Raw genomic sequence first — 16,842 nt, 5'->3', positions numbered from 1 at the left:
TTGCATCACATTGAACAGTACAGTAGGAAGAAAGAAAGAATACAAAATATAAAAAATATTTAAAAATAAATAAAAAATATACATTAAGTATATACAGACAAGACCATCACACTTGGTGTGAACAGTTAAATGGCTAAGGCTAAGGTTACACCATTCACCTATAGACTGTCCAGCATAGGCATCACCTGACTGATAAGCAGAAAATACAGATGGATCTTTAATCCTACCTATGGAAAATATCTGTATCATGGCAGCTTACCTTTGCTTTCAATACTACTGATTCTATGAATGTAAATAAAGTATATATTGGTTAAGGCTACTGTATATTTGATGAGCTATTTGGGAACCTATTTTATTTTATAATCTCATTCAATTTAATTTAATTGATTTATTTACTAATTCCTGATGGTTTTTCTAAAAAAAGATTTTATGACAGTTATTTCAAATATTTTCCTCTACAGTAACATAATGATGGAGACACCATTTTAACTGGAAAATCAACAATAAATGTACCTTCTAATTGTAAAAAATAAAGAACAAAATGCTTTTCTTGTAATTTACAGGGGGAATCTTACAACCTTAGCTACCAGCAATTTACTGAAAGACTTACTTTTTTTTTTTTTTTTACAGTTCTTCTTGAAATGGCTAAAACATGGCTAAAAACCTAAAGGCTTTAAAGTGGTGAACTCAGAGTCCAAAATTCACTTTATCATGCTGCAGATCCTTCCAATGTAAATTTATGAACATGATTCTGCAATGCTGCTATAGAATATAAGTTCTTTCTTTATTTTTAAAGGCAATTCAATTCATTTGACATACTGTAGCATCAGTTTACAACATCTAAAGGCACTCTAAAGAGAAAACTTAACCAAATCACCCAGACAGATTTGGTTTATTGATTCATTTAGTCTATTTTTTTATCTGAAAAAACTCAGGTAATTTCATCTAGCCATTTACTTTTCAAAACCCCCTCATTGATGGGCATTTGACAATCGATCAACTGTTTATAAATGGAAGAAATGTTCATCAGTATCAGACTTTTTTTCTTTTTTATGGCACTAGTGGCTCATTTTTGGACGGTAGGCTAACAGGAAAGGGGGTATTATAGCCTGCGGCAAAGGATCACAGGTCGGATTCGAACCTGGCGTCGTGGGCTAAGGCCTCCATACATAGGTTGTGTGCGCTAACTACGTCCCTACAGAAGCACGCTCCAGCAGAACCAGATTTAATGTGAGTGTCGCTCTGCTGAGAGAATCCAGTGTCTTTGCTAAAACCAGAGAAAGAGCCCACAAGCACCATTTTGGTCTTATGTATTAAGTTATGGCATTCATGGAAGGCAATTATTAGTCAAAGATGGCATCAACTTGCTATTTCCTTTGGAGGAGAAAATGGTAAATGGAGCATAGTGACTGCTAAAGTTGCTAATACTGCATGCCGATAGAGGCAAGTCAAATTCTTGGATGACCCTTGCAAATAAAGGCAGGTATGAAAAGAAGTTTTACCTCTGGATTGTATTTGTTTTTTTAGATTTCCATTTACAAAAACATGCTCTTTGCTTGCAACTATAAGGGAACAAAATTCATTCTATAAATTATGAGAGAAAATAAGCTCCTTACCGAAACAATGAATATGATAGATCTGTTTTCTAATGCTGCCTTGGACTGGTGATCTGTCCAGGGGGTACCTCGCCTTTAACCCATAGACTGCTGTAATGGAGGCACCAGCCCCACCATGACCCTGACGGATGAAGTGGGCGAAGATGGATGGATGTTTTCTATTGTTCTAGGTATGCTAGATATATTACACTCTGCCTGAAGCTTCCGATTACTGTTGGATGAACAAATCAAGCAAAAAAATGTGAAGCTGATTACATCCCAGCTGGACAGCAAAAAAAAAAAAGTGGAAGCCGAGCAGAAAAGGGACAATTACTACCTGTGATTTCACAGTCCAACAAACTCTGTGCATGTGCCCTCGTGTGTGTGTTGTTAATCCATAACCTGGGTCAAGTCTAACAGCGCAGAGCCAAACAGCTTTCTCTGACGGCCTCTGCATTTTTCATTCCCCGAGATTTTCAATTATTCACAACAGAAAACACCAAAAACACTGACCCCCCGCACAAACGCTCTGCCCAAATCTCTCCCTTCAATATCTCTCCTCAGGCCCGTGTGCCACTGCCAGCACCTTACCCCATGTCGCTCTCCCTAAAAGCTTTGCAAACTGTGACCTATCTGCTCAACCAAGTAAGAAGACACATGTGGAGAAAGTCAAGACAAGTAAAATAGAGCAACTAGGGCGTGTTTTAACTAAACACACACAAACACACATTTATGCACATGCTGATGCATAAAGTGATTCATCCACCATCTACCCAATACACCTAAACTGACAAGTTTTTTTTTTTTTTTACTTGCGGCTCCTTGAGTGCCTAGAGAAACGGCAGCCAAACCACCATTGCAGTTTAGCAGTCTAAGAAGGGGGCTTGGGTCAGTAAAGAGTAACTCTATACATTGGAAGAACTAGGCATTTGTGCCAAAGACCATCGATTGCGGTGATGATCCACTCTTTTCTTATTCTGAGGTTTAAAAATACATGAAACATCTCCCCAGGCTCTGCATGTCATCAGCATAGGTCAATAGCACTCTGGGTCATGTTGCATTAAAACACCCCCTGTGCTGCTGTGTCTGACAGCAAAGTTCCTCTCCAACCTTGGACTGAAGACAAATTCATTTATCGTCTCTGCCTATGTCAGTGACACAACACACAAGTGGATTGACGCCCAAGTGTTAATATTTTATGCCATGCATCACTTGTCGGGGTAGTGCCATGATTTATTTGAGGGCAAGCACTAAACCAATGCTTGACTCTGAAGAAATAGTGCATGACTTTGGAGAGATTGATTGCAAGATGTTAACTGAATCACTGTGAGTAAAATTTACAGACAATTTTCTCTCAGCTTTCTGCAAAAACCTGAAGAATACTTATCCATGGAGGGTGCCTGAAAAAAGTAGTAGAACTCGTATTAGACCCCCTCGTTTACTTTTCTTTTGTACATTGTTTTATACTTGTGGTATACCCACAGAAAAAGAAGTTAAAGAAAACAAGTATAACTTTCATTTTTTTTTTCTATCACCCTACACAACTAATTTGGAACACTTAGGCTATGTTCACACTGCAGCTTTAAGTGCCCCAAATCCGATTTTTTTGCCCATATGCGACCTTTATCTGATTTTTTCATGACAATGCGACCCATTCTGTGAGATGGTATTAGGAAGAAACACAGTGATACAGTTGTTTCCTTCCCAATACAACCTCAACCCCCATCGCTATGCAGGGGAACAAAATATCTCGCCAGGTCAGCCAGGCCAATGATGACCCTTAACGACTGCCTTTTCAGAGGGATTGGCCAGTAGCAGGTATTCCAGGCCAATAACGACCTCAACGACTTCCATTATGAAGGAGTGGAGATGGTTTTCCAGCTCCAATGTGCATATTTTCTAAGCCATTACAAGCCTTTGCTGGGCTACTCTATAAAAGCCTGGAACTCAATGCAAATCCAGACATCTTGAATTGAGAAAGCTACCTGGATGGGAAGCGATAGGTCTTCAAACTTGGAAACAAAATCCAGTGGTCTTTAACTTTTTGGAAAAAAGTTTAAACAGCTTACCTGCATTTGGTTTTAGCAAGTCACCTGTATTGTAAACGTTATATTAAGTTATACCAGCTCCATTGTCTGTTGCTTAGCAACACTTCCACCATGTGCTAAATCTCCCTCAGCTGGAAGGACACATTCTTTGACACAGTCACAAAACTTGAAATAGAAATACTTAAAACTTATGTTAAAATAAGCTGCTTCAGATACACAATCGTTTTGCAGCTGTAATAAACCACAAATAGGTAAAAGAGACTCCCATAGCTTTTTCTTCAGTTCTGGGTCTGAGCCCGGTCCTGCTATAGTCATTTCTGACCAACGGGAGAAATTACTGTCACACGCATGACTGTGTTGTGAGTTATAGTCCACTTACAAAAACTAAAATTTAAATACCAACCGCAAAAAACTGAAAAAATATAGAGCATATTTGGTGAAATATATATATCAAACAACCGGACCATAGCCCAGCAAACAATAGTTATTATAGCAAACTAAAGAAGTTTCATGCAAAGTCTCCATTCAATACTGCAGCACTGCTGAAGAAACTGAGGGATCTGATTCAAATGCTGTAATTAAATAAGCCAATAAAATACTGGGACTTGAATATAGCACAATCAGATTAATTTATAATTATCATTCAAATTAAACATATTTCTAGTCCATTAATGCTAATTTTGATTGTCATAATAATGTTAGTAATGATGAACTAATGCTACACAGCTTCAGAGGTTATATCAAGTAATATGTGTTTTAATGCTGTTTGCATTTGCTCTGGAATTGCAGATGGAAATTGGCAAAAGCTCAATCTGGTAAAAATTTTCCCTTCTCTTTAGGTTTTGATTTTTTTAAACCTGGCCCATGAGAAAGAAACCAATACAGTAGAAAAACTAAAAACAAGAAGCAACCGGAGCAAGTAATGTCAATGCTCAAAAAATTTGAAACCTACAAATTATGTGAATTAAGTATTGTTTGTAGAAGGCTAGTAGTAGTTTTGAACCATTATAATTGGATGATTAGAATCCTTCCCTCACCAAAAAAAAAAAAAAGGTTTACTATTTTATGACTTATGAGTGTATTTACTTCTTCCTTAAAGGACAAGTCCGGTCATTTTCAGAATTCAAACTTCTGAAAGAACTTTAATATGAAATTATTGCATACTCTTCAATGAATGATAAGTGTTTTAATTACGAGTAATTTTCATCTGAATGTGCTTTACTGGAGGCATCCATGTTTGTCAAAGAACACCACTGCCACCTACTGGTTTGTGACGTCATGGTGTGGTATCGGCTGTCGATCAAGTCCCAGTGCTGTATCTGGTGTTTGTCACAACGCGCTATTATCCAAGTCATCTTGAAAACATTCTTCTTCCAAATGTTGGCTACATATTACGTGTTTTTTCTCTGGCCTGAAGTTTGATGGTAAATCCTCCCTCTTCAAGTTGGCGATCCAACGACCAGCCCGTCCGTGGAGGATCAGGAATCAGAAAGGTGGAATAACTATTTTTTTTTCACTTTTACACGATTTATTCCAACATCCAGCTGCCATGCACGTGGGCATTGTCAGTTTCACTATAGCTCTGGTGAATTTCAATGGTGAAGTCCTCTGGAAATCTTCAATAATTGTTATTGATTGCAGATGTGTCTAGTAGTTCCCATTGATTTTGCTTGCAAAGCGGGGAGAATGGCGTTAGGCTTACCGCACCGTGACGTCACTGCCAGAAGATGGCAGGAGTCAGGTTTTACTATATTTCGGCAAAAATGGCTGCTCTCAGATTCAGTGATCCCATCAAAAATTTATGTTTTTAATTTTTTACTGATTAACGATAAATTCATTAACTCACAACAAACGTATTCGTTTTAGGTATAAATAATGATCCATTGATCATTCCTTGCTGACCAGACTTTTCTTTAAAATGCTATTATAGGGATCCTAAATAGGTGAAAACAATTGTTTAAAGATGAAGGAACAGATAATAGTTTGATTCCTTTGCTATATTTATTATGACTTGAATTTAATAATGTCTTTAGTATTGAATAATATTCACAGAAAGCCAAATTGGCAGCAATTTGCAAGCAGTCATCCCAGAGAAACAGCAGTTGTGACAGAGGGAATTCATGGAGTTTTTACCTTTGGAAGTGCGTACTTGGGAAACTTCATCTGGACGAACTCATTACGCCGATAGGACACATAGTGCTTGGTTCGATTTCCTGTAGTAACCTAATCAATGGAAAGCAGAGAGAGGCAGACCATATATGAACACAAGTCCATGACGAGGATATGTTTGTCATATAAATGAACATTTAGATACAGTAAAATTATCTTAAATTCAAAAACAAATTTCTTGATTTAGCTTCAATTATTATTAATATAAAAAAGTAATTCATGTAGGACTATCCATTAAATAATGGAGAACAAACAGACTGAAAGGAACTTATAAAGGTATTGGGGAAAAAATACAATAAGTAAAAAAGAAGTGATAATATAAGCAAGATCCAAACACAAAAAAATGCAGATTGTTATCTAATCAAATCCTAATAATAATAGTCTTATATCCAGAAAAAGAAATTTACATTAAAAACATAATCCATTTGGCAGCTCATTGGTGAAAAAGATTAAAAATTGTTTTCATCTGTGACTCATATACATATCGTGAGAGATAAATTCAAAGAAATTCCCATGCACTTCAGAGACTTTGGCATTTAAATAACAAAAACACAAATGAACCTCACTGCCCTCCAGTTGAGCCTGAGAGCACAAATTATTTTGGAGGAATTGTCGTAAAAGCAGCAATGTTTCAGAGTCTACGGAAGCCAAGAGCGGTCGTACTCAACTTTCTTTTTTCTTTGCCTTCTAGAGATAATGTCATAACTATCTTGTTGATAACAAGATAGTTATGACATTATCAAACTATACATTTTTTTTCTTGAGATAAAAAGACAATTATCACGAGAAAATGGTTATTGATTTCTTGAGATAAGGAGATAATTAACCTGTAAGAGTAATAAATAAGAAGTGGAAGCAAATCATCAAACCAACAACATCGTTACCTACAAGTTAAACACAGGATTGTTTACATTATTACACATAGACTTAGATTTATAAATCTTCTCCCGCTGTTCTGGTATTGAAACTTGTAATCAGTTTTAAGACACACTAATCATCTCGTTATGACGAGAAAACGGCTTTCTAATGAGAAAATTATCAACTCATTACCACGAAAACACTGCTTTTGTTATCTCTAGATAATGAGAAAATTTACTTGGTTTCTCGAGAAAACCACCGTGAAAAAATAACAGAGGGACACGACCGCTCTTGGCTTCTGTACAAATCGACAGCACACTAAAGCTGAACATGGGAAATCTTAAATGATAAGTTCTCATACCATTGCAGGGGTTGACATTTAGGATTTTTACCTCTTGCCCTTTGGGCAAGTGACTTTCACATTTCATTTGCCCGGAAACAATTTTTACTTGCCCAGTATAACGTTTGATAAATATAGTTCCTAATATTCATTTTTGTATATATATCGATGAAACATGTTTGTTTTTTAAATGTTTTTTGTAATTCAGTATTTTTTAAGTTTCCAGGTTCCTGGTGTGTATCTGCATGCGTCAGATAATGAACTCAAGCCTACATTACCGTGTTAACATGCTTTTCAATCCTTCCTGCACATTCTTTTAAAACTAAACTTTGCTTTAAAATGTTGCTTGCTTGGAAAAATATAAATTGTTATGTTAAAAATCAAAAAAAAAAACTTGACGGTTTAAAAACTTAAGATAAATCATAAGACAGAAGTCAATGTCACAAATGAATAACTTTTATTTTAGAGTCACGGTATGTTTATAGAAGATAATACTATTAATATAATGTGACTTTTCTAGAGAATCATTATAAATAGTTATTTTATACAGGTTTTCCACAGTTTTACATCATTTCAGAATTCCCTGACTTTTAACTGACTCAGGATAAGTTTTCCCTGACAAAATAAATGCAGCCGTTTGTTGTTTTGGTAACTAAATCAAAATTACAGCTAGGTGAACAAAAATCACGCCATCTGACGGAAAATCAAGCTTTTTCAAATCATGCGAGAATGTGTACAAAACAACAAAAATGGCGCCGGCAACGTTTCTGGGTCGTTTTCATCGAATGTCGGTGCTTTTAAAGTAATTTTGAGTGATAAATAATTTTTTTTTTTGCGATCTTTGCACTTGCCCGGCAGGCAAATGCAATGAAATTTTTACTCTCCCAACAATAAAAACTACTTGCCCCGGGAGATTGGGCGATGGTTAACATCGAGCCCTGCATTGCATGTTGTGCATACCTCCTTTTTTGCCACGAGTTAATATTTAAAAATCCCCTTTTTAATCTAATGGATACGTCAGTGTTTTTAAAAACATTAAATGTAACTTTGTTTCTTTTTCTTCCTTCTTGTTTTTGCATATCTGTCTTTGTCACCTTATTTCAGAGCGGTGATAGGAACCAAGACCTTTAACTGAAGAGAGCTGAAAAGCAGAGGAATGTTTGTGAATACTGAAGAGTAATTAAAAATGTTATAAAGGTGACTGTAAAAACAAAATCTGGTGAAGAACGGAGGTACTGGTGGAGTTTTCCAACAGGGAGTGTATATATGAAGAGCAGCCGGAAGTGCAGAATGATAAAGAGCAACTAAGCTTCATTATTTGCTTTGACACTGCATATTTCTGTTATAGAAATAACAGAAATAGAATAAAAAAGTGTAATCTGTAAAATGTTCTTTGGGTAAAAAAACAAACAGGAAAAAAAAAACATGTAAGGTTTCCAAGTTTTTTTTTTTTGTTTGTTTAGTGGAAATAAAGGATCAAATAAAAGAGCCTTTCTCAAAGTAAAATATAACGTAAAGAAAGCTGAGAAGCAAGCGCATCACCATAGAATCATGTGAAGTTAAAAGTAATTTTAGGTTGGGTTTAAATCTGTCACAGAAACCAAAGAGACAAATGAGGGAAATTTTGACCAAATTATACATAAGTTTGATTCTAAAACTGATAACTAAACAAAGTGTGTTGCTAAAATAACACCAAGCAGTAAATAGCATCATTCTGTGTGGAAAGCTGGCCCATATATTAACAAATTATACAAGCTTATATAAAGTCAAGGCTCTAATTCTTCAAGGCTAGTTCGTTAAGCATCATTTAGATTGTTTGAAATAGGTTAATCAAAAAACAGTTATTATAACTGTTATGCAGAAGTAGAAAATGGTAACCTAACCAGACCAGCTATATCATTTTTTTCTTTCTTTTACTGATGACAAGAATATGTCTGTATATATATATAAAAATTACAGGCACCAATACTGCACCTTGATGTACCTCAAACATTACTTCCCTATAAGAGTAACATGTAGCAGGGGTAGGTGGTCTCTATTGTTGCAATCAGTGTCAGAAGTGAATATTATACTTTAAAGCTTTACTATGTGGCCCATTGACTGATTTAATGTGTAATTTAACAAAATAAATTTCAGAAGTTGAGACGACTGCGGCAACCAGCGGAGCTCCGAGGCTAACGGCAGCCAGGGCTAACCGCAGCCCGTCTGCAGCAGCCCTCTCTCTGCATAGCCGTATATGAAGGACTGCTTGCTCTGATGATGATTTTTTTGTTTTAATTGGCAAAATGTTCATTTGATATCATCTAGAGACTATTAATAACAGGATGTGAAATGCAGCTCTAGACGAGCAGAGCGTGTGGTGACGTCATCAGTACGCCCTTGTTCCAAGTGACCCATATTTATGCTGAAAGTCCACACTTTCCTGTGTTCTTTTCAAGAACAAACTTGGGAAGGACACACGTCTGTACTCGTGTTCTAGTGAATTGAGAAACGGCCGAGGTATCCCGCTTGTGGCAGCAGACTAGTAAATTTACATAGTCTAATGACAGAAACAAGGAGAAAACACGGCACAGAAATTAATTTCGGATTTTTTTGGAAAACCATCATCAGTGAAGAAGAAAACACCGACAGCCCCAGCACCTGCAACTCAACCTAGTGTGTAACCAGGGAACCCTGCCTGTAGTTCAAAGTAGGAACATGTTCCCACCGAGCACTTTCATATTCTTTCTATTCATGCAGTTTAACGTAACCATAGTGTTTTAGAGAGCATTATTTTGCACTTTGATCTATTTTGATCTTGTGTTCTTTGTGTAATGAAATGTGGAGAACTGTTCAATAACGTTTAAATATAATAATTTAATTATTTCCTTCTGGTTTGCGTAAAATGATTTTGGAGCTAATAGAGTCACGTGTGAGATAAACACAGTGACTCAGGTTCATACCAGCTGACGCTGCATTACTTCTCTGGGTCCAACGCTTGTCAACCCGTCCGCCCTCCAACGTGTGCACTAATCTCAGGATTTACCACACAGACTGGATTCAACGACTAACAAGGCCCCCCTCAAATGTGAGTCCCCTTCTTGCTAAACTAAGTGCTTCCAAGATTCCCACGGTTCCTGAACTGACCACCCTACTTCCCTTCTCACTTCCAGTTCCGGGTTACCAGCTCACTGAGTTCCAGATCCAACTCCTGTTCGATCACCTCAATAAACCTTGTTATAAACTTTTCCCTTGTTCTCTGAGTGGTTTCTCTGCATGTGGGTCAGATTCGTAAACCGGTCATGACAATAGTGTTATTGTGAAGTTTAATTAATAAGCGCATACAGTATATTAGTGTTGCAGCAATGCAATTTTTTGCCCCCGATACAGATACCCGATAAATGGCTTTGCAGTATTGGCTGATACCGATACCATCTGTTTGAAATTGATGTGTGTGTGTATATAAAGAACTGCATACTACCTGGATGTAAAATAATTGCCATCATGGCTTTGTCAAGCAGTTGCCTACCTTTGTGAAGCAGGAAAAAGACTAATACAAAGTGAATCCAGTAGAACTTTTTATTGCCTACCTGGAATAGGGACAATAGTGGAATAAACGTTTGGCTCTCAAAATGGTATCAGTGCCCTATTTGTTGGTGTTCGCCGATACTACAATTTGATGGACTGGGGCCCCACCTGATACTGGAATCGGTGCAACACTACTGTATATTCACCTGAGAACTGATGATATATACCCTGCTTGCTTGCACTGAAGTGCTTGAACTGAAGTGTATATTACAACAAAGTAGTGAATCTATTTTTATTCGTTGTTTTTAAATAGTTCTGTAGGCTCATACGTTTTTTGTCCAAAAATAAAATGTTCACAGCATCCTTTTTAAAGGATACAGGATATAGATTGTAAAACTAAAGACACCCTGTCCTTGCAATAGGGTGCCTATTATTCAGGTATGTAAGACTTCTTTTTAAAATGTTAAATACCACCGAGATGGATCACTGTTATGATAATTTATAATACAGTAATGTCATGTAGTATTCAGGGAACATAATAGCTATTATGAAACTAAAAGAACATACTCCCCATTGTTTTCAGATCTATTGACATTATTGGTGCTTTGTAGTTGGCAAATTGCTGAGAAATTATTTCCTCTAGAGACTAAAATTGCTGGGCAATGTTAAGATTTAAATGAAAATTCGTTACAAAGGAAGATACAGATGATGCCCATTACATATCTTTCGATTTAATTTGATGATATATATTTTTGAACATTTCCATCTGAAAATACATATTATTTTGCTTAAAGAGAATTTGTCTTTTTCCTGAGCTTCCCACTCTGAAGGATCCCATTATTTTTATTTTTTACGAGCAAAGTGTCCATGGTTGTTAGTGATAATAGGAGGAACTGGATGAATTCCTGATGACCATGCATATAGGCTGTTGCATCCCTATAATATTTTTTTATTTTATTCTAACAAGCAAAAAAAAAAAAAAAAAGATATACAAACCCATAAACTTAGAATGAGACACAGTATACATGAACTACTGTATATATGACTAAATCATCTCATTAAACAGACTCAGCTCTGCTATATTACATGTATACGTATTCTCCTGTTAACACATGCAAATGGGATTCAATTCTGGGCCTTTGCATGGTTTACTATACACAGCATAGCAAGTCTATTATAGAGGGAATTAATTCTGCACACAATCCCAGAATAGCAATTACTTTCCATTTCTTGCAAAGTCCAGAGGATGTGTCATCTGAGAAGAAAGAGTTTATCTACAAAAATGTCAGCAAGTTAAATAATTAACTTACAAATAAACACACACCTTGTCTGACACGAAACAAGCTATGAAAAATAACAATTAAGATTGAGGCTTAAGAGGCGCTTTTTTTAAAGACATTATTAGCAATGTTATTACAGAGATGGCTAAGTTCACATCAACTCATTAGTAAAATTAACACGGGGATGTGGAAAGGTTTGGGAGAAGCTGTTATCTGCATTGCACTGCAGTTCTAATTTTGTCTCAGTGCAGGAAATGGAAAACAAGGCAATGAAACAAAGCTCAATGCGCTATTTGTTTACTGCAGTATTCTACATTTTGCTGTAAGTAAATATTGCATGGTTTGAACAAAATTGTTTTTGTTTTTTTCATTTATCTTTGGTATTTATTAAAAAAGAATCAGACAGCTAGCTGAATTATTCTGCAAAGTGATTACCTTAAAAAAAAACAAAGGTTTAATCCTGATATTTGCAAAGAAATATACTTGAATCATCTCTCATAAGGAAAAGCTATTAGCAAAAAAGATAAATAAAAATACAAACAGGCAAATGAAAAATGCTGCAAGTAGACAAAAAAACTGCAAGTTAAGAAAATGTGCAAACTAGCATCTAATTATAGAAGTCCTCATCAACACCACTAGAGGGACACTGTCACGCATCATCACATACGGGCCCAGACCCTCATTAAAGGCATACAATAATTATAATAAATAATAACTGAACTTTATTGATGTCATATTGGAAAAGTTAACTCTCTGCATTTAACTCATCCCCTTGGGGAGCAGTGGGCTTCTATTGTAGGGCACCCAGAGGGCAATCAGCGGTTAAGGGTCTTGCTCAGAGACCCAGAGCGGCAGTCTGTGGGAGTGGGGCAGAACATCAGGATTCCAAGCTGTACGCCCTAACCACTACCTGCAACTCTCTTAACTCCCTACATGTGATTATAAGTGAGATTAAATATATTAAAAGATTAATGGAAAACTTATCTTTTTTTCTCTCCCTTCAGAAGTCTGCTGAATGGCACCAAATAAGCACTAAATCATAGTAATGTTTAAGTTCTGTGCCGATATGAACAGATAATCAATCCTCTCCCCCTAGTGGTCTGTAGCCCCTCAGTTTTGCAGTGCTAGCATTTCTTCACACATTAGGAAAATCATTGAATTAAACACACTCCTAAATATGACTTTTGGCCTCCTTCAGAATAAAATATGAAAAAATTCATAAAAATTGCTGGTCATGATTTTATGAATGTTAATTACATCAAGACTGTTTTGTGAAGTTACTGAGTAGTTAAAGGAATAGTACACCCAAAACATGATTAGCCTTCATTTTCTACTCACCCCCATGCTGAACAACACTCTGGAGTACTTTTTTGATATCTCAAATGCATCTGGAGATCTGGGAGGCTTCTTGCTGTCTGCTGACATTCAAATAATGGAGGTCTATGGCACCCGAGACAGAAAGGTCCATAAAAGTCCACAAAAAACGTGTCAATATTCCTCCATACTGCTCGTCCAATGTATTCCAAGTGTCCTGAGTTGGTAGCGTCCATAATTTACTCGAAACGAAGTCATTTAGAATGTTTTTAGAGCATAAACAGTAGTGTATAGGACTTCCTAAAAGCGCGTTCACGAGTCTACGGAAACCGCGGCAGACCAAACCAGATGAAAGTGCGCATTCAGCTCGGCAAAGAACTCATGCTCTTCCTCAACACTGAAGTCCTCAGACATTTTTCTTTCGTTGTTTCTTTCTTTGCACAGGTAAACAGCACATTTCTTCTTCTTCACTTGCATTATCGGCAGAGCAGACGCTGAATGCGCACTTTCATCTGGTTTGGTCTACTCCAGAGTGTTGTTCAGCATGGGGGTGAGTAGAAAATGAAGGCTAATCATGTTTTGGGTGTACTATTCCTTTAAGGATCTTGCTCAGAGACCCAGAGCGGCAGTCTGTGGGAGTGGGGCAGAACATCAGGATTCCAAGCTGTACGCCCTAACCACTACCCTGCAACTCTCTTAACTCCCTACACGTGATTATAAGTGAGATTAAATATATTAAAAGATTAATGGAAAACTTATCTTTTTTTCTCTCCCTTCTGCTGAATGGCATCAAATAAGCACTAAATCATAGCAATGTTTAAGTTCTGGGCCGATATTAACAGATAATCAGTCCTCTCCCCCTAGTGGTCTGTAGCCCCTCAGTTTTGCAGTGCTAGCATTTCTTCACACATTAGACACACTCCTAAATATGACTTTTGGCCTCCTTCAGAATAAAATATGAAAAATTTCATAAAAATTGCTGGTCATGATATTATAAATGTTAATTACGTCAAGACTGTTTTGCAAAGTTACTGAGTAGTTAAGTCATGTTGGTCTCACAGCACTACTGTCAAGCAAACAACTGTTGTTAATTATGTCATTCATGAAAATCCAAATCAAGCCTTATTTTTATCTATCTATCTATCTATCTATCTATCTATATATATATATATCTCTCTATCTATCTATCTATCTATCTATATCTATAGAAAACATGAAGGGCTTGCTGCTGTTTTTCATGCTGTAACCCTTTCGATTTGTGATGGCACAACTTGGATTTACTAAATTATATCAACTGGGTTTGTTCACTGTATACAGGAAGAAGGAAAATTTGTTTATTTTTTTCAATTATATATTATCTAATATTTGATTTTTTTGTAACCTTTTATTCTTACCTTCTAAATATGATCACACAGCACCCTGAAGTGACTGAAATATGATTTTCTTGTATCTGTATCCTGTATCTGATCTCTTCATGACAGTCTGAACAACACACATCCGATTTTTCTTTAATGCGACCCAGGCCACTCGGCTATGTGGTCCTGAATCTGATACGAATCTGATCATTTCAAATTAGATCTGTGTCTGAACGGCTTGGTCACATTAATCTGACCTTAACACCCCTTATACTCAACAAAGGTCCCTATTCTGTGTCTGGCTAGGCTGGAGTAGGGAGAAAAACAACAACCATGGCAGATGACGATGCGGAGAGCAGTCTTTTTTAACCATCTTGAAAAGATGTAATTTTTTAATTTCGGAAAGGCCACTAGATGGGCTCAACAGAGCATGCTTGCTTGTGACATCATTGCTTCCTCTACTGCGCATGCAGAACACTTGCATTGTCTGAATGCAGTTCATGCAGGAGATAACATACAAGTCGCATATTTGGAAATGTGAAAGGCAAAGCCAAAATTATCGGATTTGACAAAAAAAAAATCGGAATTGAGCAATAAAGCCTGCAGTGTGAACGTAGCCTACATGTATGTCTGAACCCATAGATTTTTGGGGGTATAAATACCTTAACAAATATGTAGTCATCTTGCACCAGCAGCGAATTGTGATCAATTTTCCCCAGAAACTGGGCAGTCACCATCTTGTCTGAACAATTCTGGATGAGACAGGTAACGTAAAGGTAACCTGCAAAAAACACAGAGAAAAGGAAGGAAACACTGTTAACTGCTTTGGTAAAGAAAAAAAAAAAATCCGTGCGTGTGTGTGTGAATTTGGCAAACATAGTTCAATACACATGATGGGCTTCCCCATTGGTGCATGTTTTGCCAGCTTTGATTATAGGTGATGATAAATGAGAACAACATAAACAGTAAAACAGCAGGTTTTACTTAAAATCGGCTACATAAAACACAGATGCTACAAACAGCAGGAAAATAAAAGGGGGTGTGTCAAAAAGAGAAAGGATTTGAGACATCTTTTTTTCCAAACACCATAAGATCTGACAGCTTCTCTATGGAAATATATCTGCTCCTGCCTCCAAATGGCCGAGGGAGATAATCCTTGCAGACAGACACAGCGAGGTTAGCACCTGTTGCAGAGCTCACCCACTGTTGAATGTCAACCAGCAGCTGCATCAGAAATAAAAAGTCGTTTATTCTGCTAAAAGAGGGGACAAGCTGGCATCTGACAACAATCCCCAAAAGACATGCCTATAGTCATTTTTACATGGACCCGCATGCAAGGTTTAGAGTTCAGATGAACAATTCCACAATTTCTATGGACAGTTCTCATTTTACTCTTAGATGCATAACTATGGATGTTTAAATCTCAAATAGCTGCAATGGTAGGAAACTTTTAACATTTTCAGTGATATGCAAATTGGCGGTATTTTGCCTCAGGGCAATGAGATGAATTAATCTCTGAGTAAAGAAGGAAGCTTCTCCCTGTTGGTCTGTTGTCCTAGGCCTTTCCCGCAAACCAAGAGGGCGAGACGGACAGATAGCCTGTTCTAACTATCTGTTTGTAGCATAAAACCCTTTCTCTATAACTCATCTTTAGTATTAAACCATTGTTAAAGGAACAGTTTGGTCATATTCAGAATTCAAACTTCTGAAAGTACTTAAAATATAAAATTATTACATCCTGTCCAATAAACAATAAGGGCTTTTAATTAAGACTAATTTCATTTGAATGTGCTTTACTGGAGGCATCCATGTTTGTCAAAGAACACTACTGCCACCTACTGGTTTGTAACGTCACGGTGCGGTATCAGCTGTTGATCAAGTCCCAGTGCTGTATCTGGTGTTTGTCACAACGAGCTATTATCCAAGTCATCTTGAAAACATTCTTCTTCCAAATGTTGGCTACATATTACGGGTTTTTTCTCTGGCCAGAAGTTAGATGGCAAATCCTCCTTCATGTTGGCAATCCAACGAGGAACCCGTCCGTGGAGGATCAGGAATCAGAAAGGTGGAATAACTTTTTTTTCCCCCTTTTACCCGATGTATTCGAACATCCAACTGCAATGCACGTGGGCATTGTCAGTTTCACTATAGCTCTGGTGAATTTCAATGGTGAAGTCCTCTGGAAATCTTCAATAATTGTTGTTGATTGCAGATGTGTCTAGTAGTTCCCATTGATTTTGCTTGTAAAGCGAGGAGAATGGCGCTAGGCTTACCACACCGTGACGTCACTGCCGGAAGATATCAGGAGTCCGGTTTTACTATATTTGGGGAAAAATGGCCGCTCCCAGGCTCAGTTATAAGATTTTACTGATTAAT

The 16,842-nt window shown here is 37.0% G+C and overlaps 1 protein-coding gene across 4 annotated transcripts in view; it reads right to left on the bottom strand.

Moving 5' to 3' along the window:
• sorcs2 (sortilin-related VPS10 domain containing receptor 2) overlaps positions 1-16,842 on the bottom strand; it is a 575,552-nt gene that overhangs the window by 69,889 nt on the left and 488,821 nt on the right. For all 4 annotated transcript variants that reach the window (XM_038268465.1, XM_038268466.1, XM_038268467.1 and 1 more), the window contains exons 7-8: positions 15,129-15,247; positions 5,777-5,866 (exon numbers count right to left, since the gene is read on the bottom strand). In XM_038268465.1, coding sequence (XP_038124393.1) covers positions 5,777-5,866; positions 15,129-15,247 — 209 coding nt within the window. The remainder of the gene's footprint in view (positions 1-5,776; positions 5,867-15,128; positions 15,248-16,842) is intronic.

The sequence above is a fragment of the Cyprinodon tularosa genome, unplaced genomic scaffold, assembly GCF_016077235.1.
Source record: "Cyprinodon tularosa strain WSP-4 unplaced genomic scaffold, ASM1607723v1 ctg70, whole genome shotgun sequence".
Lineage (NCBI taxonomy): Eukaryota > Metazoa > Chordata > Actinopteri > Cyprinodontiformes > Cyprinodontidae > Cyprinodon > Cyprinodon tularosa.
The sequence above is the reverse complement of the archived record's forward strand: the minus strand, read 5'-3'. Positions and strand labels throughout refer to the sequence as shown.